We start from the raw sequence: 13,493 nt of genomic DNA on the forward strand, positions 1-13,493 counted from the left end.
AGAGGGGCACTTTGAGCAGGGGCAGTAGGAGCACAGGCTGAAGGGGGCCCAGTGACCCTTCTGGAGGGGAGGGTGCACCAGGGGGGCTGGGCTGGAGCAAAGATGGCAGGGCCTCTGCTCTCCTCGTGCTGTGCTGGCTGGCTGTCGCCTGGGAGGCCAGCGGAGACCATGGGTCCTGAGATCAGCTGGTCCAGAGAGGTCAAAGGCCAGCTGCCTTTGAAAGCAAAGCAGGGACAGAAGGCATGGCTGGGATGGTGACAGACAGTGGGGACTCAGGGAAAAAGGGGCACCAGGGCTCCCACTCTAGGCTGGGTCCAGGCAGGCACTGGGGGACCATGGCCACACCTGCCCAGCCTGCCCTGTGGTGGGTGCTGGGGCCCAGCTCTACACCAGAGGTTTAGGAACTGGCCCAAGGCCACCAACCAATGAGCAGGCCCTTGGAGACAGGACCCAGTGACCCAAAGCTAGAGCCCTTGTGGCCTCTGCCTCCCTGAAGGTAGGTCTGGCTAAAGCAAGGGTCAGAGGTCACAGGGACGAGGGGCCACAGCTTTCCCAGGGAGCATAGCTGTGGGGCAGAGGAGCGCAGCCTGTGGGGTGGGCGACAGCTAGAGGAGAAGCCACAGCAGACACCGCAGCTCTGCCTGGGGCGATCCCCACTGGATGACTCTCCGGGGTGGGGGGGGCTTGTCTTCCAGAGCCGTCTAGGACCGTGGGCTATACTCTGCTCCCCTGTCCCCCCAAACTCCCCGTGCCACCTGACTCAAGCAGCAGCAACCAGGGCTCCACAGGCCTGCAGTTCCGGGCGCGTCGGCTCAGAGCCCTGGGCAGCTCCGGGCCTGGCCTGGGTCAGGGGCTGGCTGCAGTGGCTGCTCTGAGAGCCCTGGAGGTGGGCTCAGGCCCGAGCCCTCGAGCCCGAGGATGTCTGGACCCAAAGCCAACACAAGACCCAGCAGCCAGATCCCCAGCCCTCCGGTGCCTGCCACACCTGAGCCCTGTCACGCCAGCCCAAACCCGCCCCTAGTGTAAACCCCCACCCACTGCCAAGCAGGCCTGGACAGAGGCCAAGGAGCCCTACTTGGTCACAGGAGCCTCATGGAACCCAGAGCATCTGGGTAGGTGTGTTGGGGGTATGAGGGGAGCCTGGCACGGGAGAGGCCCTTCTTGGTAGAGGAAAGTTGGGGCCTGGGACCACCAGGGAGCGCACACAGGTGAGAGCCCAGTTTGGCCATGCTCCCCACCGCTGGCCCACCTGTTTCCTGCCTTGTCTTCAACCGGGTCTTGCCCTCCCGGGCGTGGAGTGCCCTAAGGGGCAGCCTGGAAGAGACTGAGTGGATCCCAGGCCAAGGTGGTAGAGCTGGACCTGTCCACCCCTGGCAGGCCCTGCAGCCACCCTGGTCCCTGGCAGAGGCGCTGGCCTGGGCAGAGAAGAGGGTGGCCAGGCCTCCCATCTTTGGCGGATATCGGGAGCGGGGATACCCAGAAACCAAGCAAATCATTTTCGACTCTCGGGTGTACAGAAATGCAGTTTTTTTGGTAGGCGACGTTGGTTCAATAAATTATGCAGCTGGCACTGCCTGCCTCCCACGACTTCCTCCCCGCACCCCCGCGATCCCCGGACATCCCACACTGCGCCGCCCGCGCCGAGGCAGTCAAGGAGACGGCCGGTGAGCACAGGCACCTGCATAGCCCCGACATGGGCCCTACACCCGCCTGCACGCGTCCACGGTGATGGGCGGGCAGCTGAGGAAGCGGAAACCGAATCTGCTCTCGGCCGTGCTCTGCACCGACAGCGCCACCATCGGGCAGCTTCGGTCCACGGTCTTCCGGCACACCTGGTGGATGCGGGGCCTGAGAGGCGCGCGGGACGTGGGGGCCGGGGCCGGGAAGGGGAGGAGCCCGGCGGGGCTGCGGGCTGCTGGGGACCCGCGCTTACTCACCGGGACCCTGTGCTCCTTCCTAGCCTGGCAGTCGGCGAAGCCCGGCCGGTGGTCTGCGTGGGAGAATGATGGGGGTCGGGCAGGCCGCCCCCTCCCTCCGCGTCCCCGCACGTGCTCACCGGGGACGGCGGGCAGGAGCTCCCGCGTCGCGGTCTCTGCGCTCTCGGGCCGCGCTGGCACCTCGGGCGGGCGGAAGGGCTTGCTGGTGCCCAGGCGTGGCAGCAGAGCCGGCGTCCTGGCCGGGCGAGGGGGTGGTGTGGGCCAGAGCGCGCGCGCGGGAAGGGCGGTCCTGGCGGGGACGGGGCCTGGGGAAGTGGGAGACGGGCCTGTCGGGGGGCTGGGGGACGCGGCAGAGACCGCGGGGCCCACCCTGAACTCCCGACCCGGGCCTCCCGAATCCGGCCGTCGCGCGGGAGTCGGGGCTGGCTCCGCTGCTCGCGGGCGTTGGCCTCGGACTGGGCCTCTGAGAGCAGGAAGCGGTCGATGGACAAGTCGGTGTTGTCGTCGAAGACCTTCGAGACCTGGGTCACGCAGTGCGGGGCCTGGTGCTTGCTGAGGACCTACGGGCGCGAGGGGCGCGCTGTCACCCCCAGCCCGCGAGGCGTCCCTCCGACACCCCCGTCGAGATCCGCACTGACCTCGCCCTTGGGGCTGAGAAGGAGAGTCACGCAGCCCCGGCTGGACTGGAAGTGGACGGTCTCCCGGCCCAGGGACGAGGGCGGCTGCTTCTTGGTGCTGCCAGGTCCCTCACCCCACACCTGGGGACGGCACCGGGCGTGGATGAGGGGCGCGGGCGGGAAGCGGGCGCGCGAGGGCGCGCGGGGCGCGTGGCGCAGGGCGCACCGTGACGTGGTGCTGGGGCGCCAGCAGCGTGTGCGGCGGGAAGCGGTACATGCGCACGGGGAAGTCGCGCTGGAGCTGCTGCAGCGCGAAGCCGCCCAGGTCCGCAGTCTCCTCCAGCGACTCGTTGACGATGCGGACGGACTTCTCGCGCCGACTCACGGCCACGATCTTCAGGCAGGAGCCAGTCGGGCTGCGGCGGGAGGGGCGAGGCAGGGCCCTGTGTGCGAGTCGCTTGGGTCCCCCAGCCTCTCCCCGTGGGGGCAAGCCGCTCCTGCCCCCACGCTTGGGGTCTGCCTCACTCCCTCACCTCCAGCGGTGCCCAGGATGCCAGCTGTCGGAGTCTGCGCTGCAGGCCGGAACTGGCTTGCCCTGCCTGTCCAAGTCGGTTTCCTGTTGATCCAGGAAGAGGACCCCTGTCCGGGAGGTGGACCCCCGCTTGGAGTGCCCAGCGGGGACATCTGGTGTGAGGCCAGCTGGCCTGCAGCGCCCTGAGGGTCGATGGGGGAGAGGAGGAGCGCCAGGGGTCAGACCCAGGGCGGGAGGTGCTTGCTCCCACCCCTCCCGCTGAGGGGAGCAAAGGGGTAGCTCGCCTTCATGTAGAGCATGGAGGCCTCTGAGACCACCCCAATCCCTGCAGATGCAGCTGCAGAGGTCTCAGTGGGCTCCAGAGAAGGCCAGTGGCTGGGGGACCCCCTTTAGGGCTCGGGGCAGAAAGCTCGGCCCAGCGGGCTGGGCCAAAAGGAGGACCCAGGGAGACGCGCCCCACCCGCCTTCGGACTCTGCCTGTGAGTCCCTGCGGCAGCTCCCAGCCTGCGGTTTGGTCTGCTCAGACGTGTGTCCTGGTGCCCAGGGCAGGTGCCCTGTCACTTTTTGCATGCGAGACTTCAGGTCCAGCCGGGGGCTGCTAGAGTCAGAATCGGCACCTCCCGAGCTGCTGGTGCCCTCCAAGGGCAGCGGCCTCCACTCCACAGTCTTTAAGCTCCGCTCCGCCTGGTGGACACTTGGCTCTGAGCCACGCTCCTCAGGTGCTGGGGCCACTGGTTGCTTCGTGGGTGGCTGGGGCTCGAGGTGCCTGCGGGTCACCATCTGCTCACTGGCCACTCTGCTTCTACTCTCAACCTCGCCTTCCAGCCTCTCCAAAGCTGGCGGGGCGCCCTGAGTTATGGTCTCCCATCTCTAGGAGCCAGCCTGGGAAGGGGCTCATGGCAGGACAGAAATGGCCCAGGAGCCCTTCCACGACCCCATTCTACAGATCAGAAAACTGATGCTTACAAGGTTCAAGTGACTTGTCCAGGGACACAAAGGGTGGAACTTGGACTCTAGTCCACACCTGCCAAGGCAAGCCTGCCCTCCCCTGGCTCCTGGGGGGTCCCTGCCCAGTGCAGTTACTTGTAATCCAAGTTCGACTTGGTGGTGGCGAAGAGGTTGGGGTATCTATGGGCGACACTGTTCCAGTCAACATCTTCGAGCCGGAAACCCTGCCCGGGAAACAACAGGTATATGCCCCCCAAACACACACCGGCCTGCCGAGCCCTGACCGCACGTGAGGGACTTGGCTCACCTCCTGCGCAGGGGGGGCCTCATCGTTCTCAGACAAGTCGCTGGGATCTATCAGGGTTTCCGCAGTCACCACCTGCAAGAGGGGGCAAGAGACCAGCAGGCAGGGGCTGGGGATATGGACACCCCTGTCCCCTCAAGGCACCTCTCCCCTTGGACCTCACCAGCATCTGAGGCACCCACCGCTGAGTGCCAGGTGGGCAGGGCCCAGGGCATTCCCTCCCAGTCCCAGGCATGTGGGAAGTCCCAGGAAGGCCGGGGAGGGCACGTGGGGCACGGGCTCACCTCCACACTGCCAGTGGATGAGCGCAGCATGCGGCCTATCCAGGAGGAGCGGGCCAGCTGCAGGAGGCAGGACTTCTCCATGGCCTGCAGTTCCGCCTCCACCTGCTGCAGCAACTGCTTGGTCTGCATCAGCTGCTCCTCCAGGTGCACCTTCTCCTGCTCCAGGAGGCCCACAGGTGGGTGGGGCCTTCTCAGACCCCGCCCCAAGGCCAAGCCCCGCCCAGCTCCCTGGCCCCTCACCAGCTGGGCCTGTTCCTTCTGCTCCTTCAACTCCAGAGTCAGCTTCTGCACCTGGGTCTGCAGGAGCTTTTTCTGACTGTGAGAGCTCCTGGGAGAAGGGGTGAGCTCAGTGAGCCAACAGGGGGCACACAGGGCAGCTGGCCCAGGTGGGGTCAGGCTCTGAGAGGCCTGGGTTGAGGTCAGCACCCACTGACATGTCCAAGGTTAGGGTCTGGGCAAGGTTACAGTGTACCAACTTTTTCAGGGCTAGGGTAGGGGGTTAGGGTCAGATAAGGACTAGGGTTAGAGGTAGAGGTCAGGCTCAGGGCTAGGGTCAGGTTGGAGTTTCGGTCAGGCTCAGTGGTTGGGGCTGGGGTCAGACAGAAGCCAGCAGTTAGGCGCAGGCCAGGGGACTAGCATTTCGCTGACCTCTCGAATGGAAGCCCAGCCACCTCCTGCAGGATGCGGCCACGCCGGACACTCTGGGGCTCCTGGATGGCACACCGCAGGGCCTGGATCTCCAGTTCCCGCTGCCTCCACAGCAGCTTCAGGGTGCGCGGGTCTAGGGACTCAGGGGCCAAGCTGCAATGCCAGCACCCCGGCTGCTTGATCAGGCCTGGCCCTCTGGCTGTCCTGGCTCAGGGGACTGACCACCCCTCCCTCCCTTCCTTACTGCAGCTTGAGGGGGAAGACCACGCCCTTGGAGCTGGGCTTGGTGTCCTTCAGGCCTGCAGGAGCCACCAGGTCTGCAGGTGTGGACGCTGGAGGTCCCAGATGGCCACTGACCGGCTCTCTGTCCACCAGGGAGGAGAGAGCCTCTTCCTCGGCTTCTCCAGCCTCCTGGCAAGACTCGGGGACCATCTTCGATGTTCTCAGAGGAGCTGAGGGGTGGGGCTGTCTGCCCTGTGTCCTGTGTGCAGGCACCTCTGTGGGGCTCTCGTGCGTGGCCACGTGTACATGAGTGTGTCTGACGGCCCCAGACAGCACCGGGTTCAGATTATAGCTCTCCAAGGAGGCCGCACGCGTGCGTGTCTGTGTGTGTGTGTCTACCCCCTAGGACACCAGACTGCCTGTCACGTGGGTGACCACACCTGTGTCTCTGATCAGGCAAGGGCAGCAGGTCACATCCTCAGGCAACATGTCACCTGGGCTTTCGCACATTCTCTGTGATCTCTATCACCCTGGCCCTCCAAGACCTCAGGTCCCCAGAGGTGCCGGTCCTTTACCCACAACACCCATGTCCCCCCAGTCTCAGGGCCCTACCCCAGCACTCACCTGAGGCCTGAAATCCAAGCAGGCCTGGGGAGAGAAAGGCTCTATAGCGTTGCCATAGATACCAGGACCCAGAGGGGAGGGGCTGTTTGTTACCAGGAGCCTCCAGGGAAACCCCAGACCAGGGCCCTGAGTGAGCCCTGGGTCCACTTCCTCCCCTGCCAAGGGGCTGATCCAGACTGAAGAGGAAGCTGAGAGAGGCTGAGCTGCTGCCCAACTAACTTCCACAGACCCAGGGAACCACAGAGTGACCAGCAGCACCTGCCATGGTCACTCAGCCCAACATCCTCAACCGACCCTGGGTGGGGCTCCCACAGTCCCTCCCCACCCGACCATGGTGATGGATCTGTGGATGGATAGTGGGGTCGTTGCAGCCCTGTGCGTGTGTCTACGAGCCAGTAGGACCACACTCCTGAGGATGCAGGTTTCAGTGAGCTGAGCTGAAGAGGAGCGGGGAGAGGAAGCAGTGGATAGCCTCGAGAAGCTGGGGGAGGGGCTCACTGAATTTTGACCCTCACCTGTGTGCTGTCCACAGCCTCTTCGCCCTCAGTGGCTAATGCCTACCTACCTAACCCCCAAGCCAGAAACCTCACCTTCCCCTGCCCCTCTCTACCACCCGGGCCACCGAGGGGAGCCCAGGGAACATTCCCATAACCATGGCAACTGTTCTGTCTATCCTAGAACAAAAGCAAGGCCCCAGACCTGAGCACAAGACAAGTGCCGTCTAGCCTTTGCTTCCCACCCCATCTTCATCCACTCATCATTCAGTTAGCAGACTTTCAGCTTTGGTTCATGTGGGGCCACCTGTGCTGGGCAGGACAGGGCAGGCGGGAAGACACCCCCACGACCCAGACCGATTGGAGGCCCCCACATAGAGATCATTGAGGCTGAAGGGCCATGGCTGATGAGCTGGCCTGGGTCCTCCGATGGGACGGCAGGACTGGCCAGGCAGAGGGATGTATCCACAGCTCAGGAGGCCACTGGGCCCTACTGGGGACAGAAAGGGGTAGGGGGAAGGAGGCTCAGACAAAGTCCAGAGCCTTTGTCCAGGGCAACCTCAGAGCGGCCTCCCACACCAAAGCTGTCAGCCTAACTGCGGCCAGACAGGGCCGGCGGCCCAGCAGCTTCACCTTTCCTCCCCAGGGGCTCACAGCCCCTCCCCCGACCCCTGTCTCTCCCGACGACGGCCGCCGCGAGCCCTAAGGAAGAAGGATCGAAGGGGCCCTAGCTCTCGAGGCCCATCAGGCAGGGGGCCTTCTGGGCGCTGGCGGGCTTGCGGGGTCCCAGGCCGGCGCCCCTCCCAAAAGAGAGACACGTCAGAGTGACGGCTTGTGAGCAAGTGGGCCTGGGAATGGGGCCAGACACCTGCCCCACACGCCGCCCCCGGGTCACCGGCCGAGACGCGCTTCCGCGTACTTCGCGGGCTTCGGGCGTGAGTGGACCCAGGCTCCACCCGCCACTCGGAGCGGCCTAGCCACGCCCACACCTGGGCACCGCCGGGGGCGCGGGGGGCAGGGAGCCAATGGGGAGAGGTGGGGCGGGGCACAGAGAGGGTGGCCAATGGGCGTAGGTACAGGGAGGGCGGGGCGCACCGAGGAGCCAATGGGGGCTCGCGGGATGGGGTACACGGGCTGCAGGCCAATGGGGTGGCAGCCCGGGGCGCTCCCGCTGCGCTGCGGGCGGCAGGTTGCGGCCTCGCGGGGCGCGGGGAAGGAGCCGGTTCGAGTCCGGACCCCGGAGGCCGGCGGGCGCCCAGGTGAGCCTCGCCGACACCGGGAGCCTCCTGAGTGCGAGGTCGGCCCGGGCAGCAACTCCGACGGACGAGCGCGAACCGGGCCGCCCGTTGGGGCCGCGCCGCACCTGCACCCGCCCCACGGCATGGTTGGCGGCCTGCGGGGCGAGCGTGGCGAACAGCGGGACTGGGAGTGGGCTGCCTGTGCCAGGCTCGGTGGGTCCGGACGGTGGATGTCTCAGTCGCGGGGAGGAGGCGTTCCCATGGCAGCAGGGTGCCGGGTTTGCGTGTGGGCGCCCTAGGGTGCCTGGGGACGGCGCCTCGCGGGAGGGGCAGTGCCCTCCGCGCCAGGTAACTGGGTGGGGAGGCAGGAAGTCCTGCATCTGGTTAATGATTCGCCTCGTTCCGGAGTGGGGCGGGGCAAGAGGAGGCTAGGAAGTGGGGGAAGGCTCCCGTGCTCCTGGAGGGAAGACTGGTTTCCCCTTTGGGGGAGCTGGTCTTGACTACCCCCACCCCAGGAATGTGTGGCCTGTGGGTAGGGCTGGGCACAGGAGAGCTGGGCGGCAGCCCTGAACCAGTTCTAGGGTGAAGAGCAGGCCAGGAGGAGCAAGAGAGGAGGGCCAGGCCGTGGGGGGGCCAGGTAGGGCTTGACCCTGTGGCCTTCACCTGCAGGACGGGGATGCTCTCTGCGGCCATGGAGCTGAAAGTGTGGGTAGACGGCATCCAGCGCGTGGTCTGTGGGGTCTCGGAGCAGACCACCTGTCAGGAAGTAGTCATCGCACTAGCCCAAGCTATAGGTGAGTTCCCTCAGGGACAGACAGGCACAACAGGTAGACCTGGGGTGGGGCCTGGCCCTCTGGCCTTGTCTTCCTCCAAGGAGGGTGGGGCCGGTTGCTGATCCCTCTTGCCCCTCCCCACTTCCTCAGTCTGGGTGGACAGGGTGGGGGGACGCAGGCTGACCCCTCTCCCCCACCCCAGGCCAGACGGGCCGCTTTGTGCTTGTGCAGCGTCTCAGGGACAAGGAACGGCAGCTGCTGCCCCAGGAGTGTCCAGTGGGTGCCCAGGCTACCTGTGGACAGTTTGCCAGTGATGTCCAGTTTGTCCTGAGGCGGACAGGGCCCAGCCTCGCTGGGAGGCCCTCCTCGGACAGCTGCCCACCCCCCGAGCGCTGCTCGATCCGCGCCAGCCTGCCACCGAAGCCGCGACCAGCACTGGGCCGTGAGCCCCACAGAACAGTGACTTTCAGCCTGGAGTGCCACAGGCTGGCCTCCAGCCCTGCACTGCCTGAGCCTGTAGTCCCCGTGGCACCTGTGCCAGGCCCCTGGGAGGACCTGCAGGGCCTGGCGCAGAGGGTGCAGAGGAACGCAGAGGAGCTGGGTCAGGAGGCCTTCTGGGAGCAGGAGCTGCGGCGGGAGCAGGCGCGGGAGCGCGAGGGGCAGGCGCGGCTGCAGGCGCTGAGTGCGGCCACCGCCGAGCATGCCGCCCGGCTGCAGGCCCTGGACGCCCAGGCCCGCGTCCTGGAGGCCAAGCTCCACCTGGCCGCAGAGGCCCCTGGGCCTCCCTCGCCCACAGCGTCTGCTGCGGAGCGCCTGCGCCAGGACCTGGCCGCCCAGGAGCGGCAGAGCGCGGAGGTGCAGGGCAGCCTGGCCCTGGTGAGCCGGGCTCTGGAGGCTGCGGAGCATGCCCTGCAGGTGAGCTCAGGAACCTGCACCCCGGACGGGCGGGTTCGGGCCGGGTGTCAGAGCCCGACTCGGGAGGACACCAGCATGTGGAGCCCATGGCTGTGCCCCTGAGGGTCCCATGTGCCCCAGGCCCAGGCCCAGGAGCTAGAGGAGCTGAACCGGGAGCTCCGCCAGTGTAACCTGCAGCAGTTCATCCAGCAGACGGGGGCTGCCCTGCCGCCCGCCCCGCGGCCAGACCGGGCTCCCCCTGCCACACAGGTCAGTGGTTCTGGAGGGTGGCTGGCTCAGTGGGGGCCCAGTCAGCTCCAAACTGACCCGCTCTCCCCACAGGATCTCATGCCTCCAGCCAGAGAAAAGCCCCTCCCGGGAGGCCCCCGGAGTCCCGCCCTCGTGTCTAGTCTGAGCCCAGAGGGTATGTCTCTGCCTGACTCTGGGAGGGACGAGGTCACCCTGTGGCCCCTCAGCCCCCTCAGCCTGCGTCCTCTCCACAGTTGCCCCCATGAGACAGAACTCTTGGAGGTAGCAGCTCCCGCCCAGAGTGAACGTCCACGGCCAGCCCAGCCCTGGGCTCTGATGACATGAGCGAGGGCAGCTGAAGCCAGCCCGGCCTGGACAGCAGCAGTCACAGTCTTAGAGGACTCCCTCCCCCGTGCAGTTGGAAGCCCTTGTGCCCTGGGCCCAGGACAGAACACCTCGGAGCCATGGGGTTTCTGCTATGGGGGGCGGGGAGCCCGAAGATGCTCGCCCTGCTCCTTGCCAAGTCTGCCCAGCCGCCTGGAGAAGCTGGGGACACGGCCAGCTCAGAACTCATTAGGCCCCAAACGCCATGGCCCCTTTTCCGGGACGGGAGATAGTGGATACCGTTCAGTCTGGGTATGTACTTGCCCGTGGGAGGCACCCTCCACTACATACGTGTGCGTACATGCGCGTGCCCACGCTGTCCCCCCCACTGCGACACTAACGCCTCAATAAACTGCCTCAAGTGGCTTGAGTGTGTGCTGAGGCTGCACTAGGCAGGGACTGGGGGCTCTAGCACTTGGGACCCTACCCAGAGTCACCCCGGAGTTCCCTGAACTGCTCAGGGCTGACCATGGCCAGGGCCTCTGAGAAGGGGGTTCCCGGGGTCAGTAGTCAGTCGGATACAAGGCGGGCCTCCAAGGCCTCACACTTCGGGCTTCTGTGCCCACCCCGGGGCTGAGCCCACTGCTATAGTTGGTTTGGGTCTTCTGGACCCCCTCCCCCAGGATGCCCCTCCTCTGGCCTGCTCTTCACGAGCAGCAGGAGCTGCCACCCTCTCTGGGATGGCTCCTGAACGTGAGGACTCAAGGACACGCCAGACCTGCCTGTCAGGTTGACTAAGTCTGAGAGCTCGTGGGAGCAGGTGTCTGGACTGCCGGGTCAGCCAGGCCCAGGGACTTTTGCCCAAAGCGGCTTTGTAGGCCCCGTGAGGGTGCGGCCACCCTGCTTTCCGACTGCCCCTGCTCCCCGGGCGGGCGTGAAGCCTCTGCTGCCGGCCGGCAGCCTTGAAATAAGGGCGGGCGTCCAGGTCATAGCCTCGTCCTGGGCTGGGCCGCAGGCTCCCGGCTCCAAGGTCTGTGGCTAGGATCGGGGATGTGATGACCAGAGTTTGGGGGACTCTAAGCCTTGAGTGAGCGATATTGAGGGGCAGGGTGGGGACATCTGAGATCATGGGGTGCTAAGTTTTAGAGTGAGCAACTTTGGGATGGAGTCAGCCTTCCGCTGGACTGGGGCGACCCCCGAGTTGGGCCCGGTGCTCCCCACTTCCTTTAGGGCAGACCATAGGGGACATGAAGTCCTAAGCATGAGGAGCAAGGAAGCCAAGAGCACAGCTTGAGGGGGGCAACCAGGACTGGGGGCTTCCTGCCTGAGATGGACCATAGATCCGGAGTAGCTGGACAGGGCAAGTGACAGAAGGGGGCTTCCTGTGTGTTAGGCTGCCTGAGCCTGCCGCCCGGCTCACAGCAATCTGTCCCTAGGGGTCTGGACCGTCCGGACCTGTAGCCCCAGAGAGGACCAAGCACAGGGTCCCATGGAACGTAGCCTGGAGTTGGAAAGGCTGATGGGGCCGTGCCCTAGGTGGAAGGCCTGAGGGCTGTCTCCAGGTCTGAGGGGCCTGTGTCCCTCACCCGCGGCTCCTACCTACACCCAGGAAGGCTGGATGACCTCTGGGCACCAACCCTGAGTCCTGCATGGGGTCAACTCCCACGCTGAGTGCACAGGCTGGCAAGGGCAAAGGCAGATGCCATCCGGGGCCCATCCTACACAGATGGGACAGGTCAGGACTCAACCACACCATCCTGTGTCATGAGCTTCCTCGCCAAGTTTCCTGGCCCCTAGAGGGACTCAGGCACGGAGCCGGCAGGGCTCACACACCCCTGGCCTGCGTCTCTTTCCGAAGGACACCTGTTCCTTCCGAAACCACCGCCAGGGGCTCGTCCCTGGTCTGCTCCTGGCTCTGAGCAAGCTAACGAGCCCTCCCCTCCACCTCAGAAAGGTCCTCGGGCAGCCAAGCTGGAGTGGGGGCTGCAGCAGAAAAGGGGCAGAACCCCCCCCCTCCAGCCGTCAAGTAGACAAATCCCACAGCACCAAAAAGTGCCCAAAGTGCTTCAGATCACTGAGCAAACCTGTGAGTGGCTGAAAAGTTTAAGTTTTAAACTGTACATTGAAAACAATGATGTGAGTTGTGCCGAGGTGGGGGAGGCCCTGCCCCGCAACGTCCATTCATGGCAGGAGCACGCTAGGCCGGGCTGGGCAGCTCTCCAGCAGCTGAGGCAGGACCCTGCCTGGTGTGAGGACCACTGAGTCGTCACTGCCGCCCTTCAGGGCCAGGCTGTGTTCGGGGGACAGCACTGGAGCCCCTGCTGGCCTCAGCGCCTTCTCACCCCCAATGCAGGAGTGCCCTCTAGGGCTGCCAGAGAATACCGGGGTTCTCAACCCCAAGGCCGCCACAGCTTCCCCGTCACCTGCCGAACCTGCTGCGTGTGACAGCACAGTGACCACCAGGACAGGGTCTTTGCAAAGGGGAGTCCAAGCCCACATGAATCCCTGAGACCTCTCCGCCAACTGCAGACCCAGCTCCAGCTGTCAGTCTCCACTGCGTGGGGAGAGGACAGGGTGTGCCGCAGGCATCCTGGCACCTGCAGGCCCTGGGCATACTCCACGACCAGCAGGCTTTTACCGTAGACTTGAAAGCTCCCAGCAGAGAAGGCAGGCCCAGCGGACAGGCCAGGGACTCCACCAGGTGCCCCCACCTCTGGAGGGGTACACTGCTGGGCACCACAAATGGGTCCAAGTCCTCACTCAGTGGCCTTGATGAAGTGGCAGAAGTACACAGAAAAGCCGAAACTGTCACTATCTTCCTTTAAAAAGTTCCCAGAGATGCTCTTTAGAGGATGGTCCTAGAGGCTCCGGTCCTGACGGCTGAGTTTCTGACCACCACACCCGTGCCTGCCCAGGGCTGCCCTCAGCTTGGCGACATCCAGAAGACCGACCCAGGAACCGTGCACATCCTGGCACCCTGCGACACACAAGGAAAAGAAAGTTCCCTCCAAGAGGGCATCAGGTCCAACCTGAGCCCTCAGTGTCCCCCCTTTATCCCCCTGGGCGTCCGCTAGGCATAGACAGGCAGACCCTTCCATTGAGGCGCCCTGGCCTCCCCCTAACTCCCACCTTGGCGCGCGCCTTCCGAGCCGGTGAGACCTCCCCCTGCCCGACTGAGCAGGGTCACGGAGGGGCCGGGGCGATCGCGCTGCCCAGGGACAGATCAGCCGCTGTCACACGCACAGTGGGTCCGGAGCAGCGCAGTGTGCGGTGGGCAGTGGCTGCCCTGCGCCTGGAGTGACCGCCGGGCAGGCGGAGAGGTCGTCCCGGACCCCGACCCTTCCGTTCCCTCCAACTTCGGCGTCCGAGCCCCCACAGTGCGCAGGAGAGGGGGGGGGCCTCTGG

General features: G+C 65.5%; 3 protein-coding genes and 1 long non-coding RNA gene across 15 annotated transcripts in view; 2 read left to right on the plus strand and 2 right to left on the minus strand.

The window, feature by feature from the left end:
- Nucleotides 1-1,822, plus strand: part of LRRC56 (leucine rich repeat containing 56) — a 19,072-nt gene extending 17,250 nt beyond the window's left edge. For 3 of the 9 annotated variants that reach the window (XM_025046287.1, XM_025046289.1, XM_025046288.1), the window contains one exon: nt 696-1,821. In XM_025046287.1, coding sequence (XP_024902055.1) covers nt 696-1,021 — 326 coding nt within the window. In that variant the 3' untranslated portion in view covers nt 1,022-1,821. Of the gene's footprint in view, nt 1-695 lie in introns of all 9 variants that reach the window. The other 6 variants (XM_025046293.1, XM_025046290.1, XM_015588904.2 and 3 more) reach the window with 4 other exon arrangements.
- On the minus strand, nt 1,666-5,702 carry LMNTD2 (lamin tail domain containing 2). Its single transcript, XM_025046272.1, is given in 11 exon segments — nt 1,666-1,832; nt 1,938-2,518; nt 2,521-2,695; nt 2,781-3,082; nt 3,217-3,268; nt 3,444-3,852; nt 4,188-4,258; nt 4,342-4,413; nt 4,623-4,950; nt 5,271-5,474; nt 5,515-5,702. Coding segments are annotated over 11 exon segments (2,514 nt in total). The 3' UTR covers nt 1,666-1,700.
- A 2,038-nt stretch (nt 5,703-7,740) lies between these two features.
- On the plus strand, nt 7,741-10,514 carry RASSF7 (Ras association domain family member 7). Of its 4 annotated transcripts, XM_006910952.3 has the most exons (6): nt 7,741-7,869; nt 8,518-8,642; nt 8,824-9,536; nt 9,657-9,785; nt 9,858-9,939; nt 10,019-10,514. In XM_006910952.3, exons 2-6 carry the CDS (start codon nt 8,525-8,527, stop codon nt 10,048-10,050), a joined length of 1,074 nt encoding a protein of 357 aa, XP_006911014.1. In that variant the 5' UTR covers nt 7,741-7,869; nt 8,518-8,524; the 3' UTR covers nt 10,051-10,514. The 4 variants fall into 4 exon arrangements, with proteins under 4 accessions (XP_006911014.1, XP_006911013.1, XP_015444133.1 ...); XM_006910951.3 differs by having other exon boundaries at nt 9,858-10,514; XM_015588647.1 differs by lacking the exon at nt 7,741-7,869 and adding an exon at nt 7,876-8,061 and having other exon boundaries at nt 9,858-10,514.
- Nucleotides 10,515-12,175: 1,661 nt separating this feature from the next.
- The window catches only part of LOC112479222, a 6,171-nt gene continuing 4,853 nt past the window's right edge, over nt 12,176-13,493 (minus strand). The window contains exon 2 of the long non-coding RNA XR_003046113.1: nt 12,176-13,065. This is a non-coding gene — a long non-coding RNA (uncharacterized LOC112479222). The remainder of the gene's footprint in view (nt 13,066-13,493) is intronic.

The sequence above is a fragment of the Pteropus alecto genome, unplaced genomic scaffold, assembly GCF_000325575.1.
Source record: "Pteropus alecto unplaced genomic scaffold, ASM32557v1 scaffold43, whole genome shotgun sequence".
Lineage (NCBI taxonomy): Eukaryota > Metazoa > Chordata > Mammalia > Chiroptera > Pteropodidae > Pteropus > Pteropus alecto.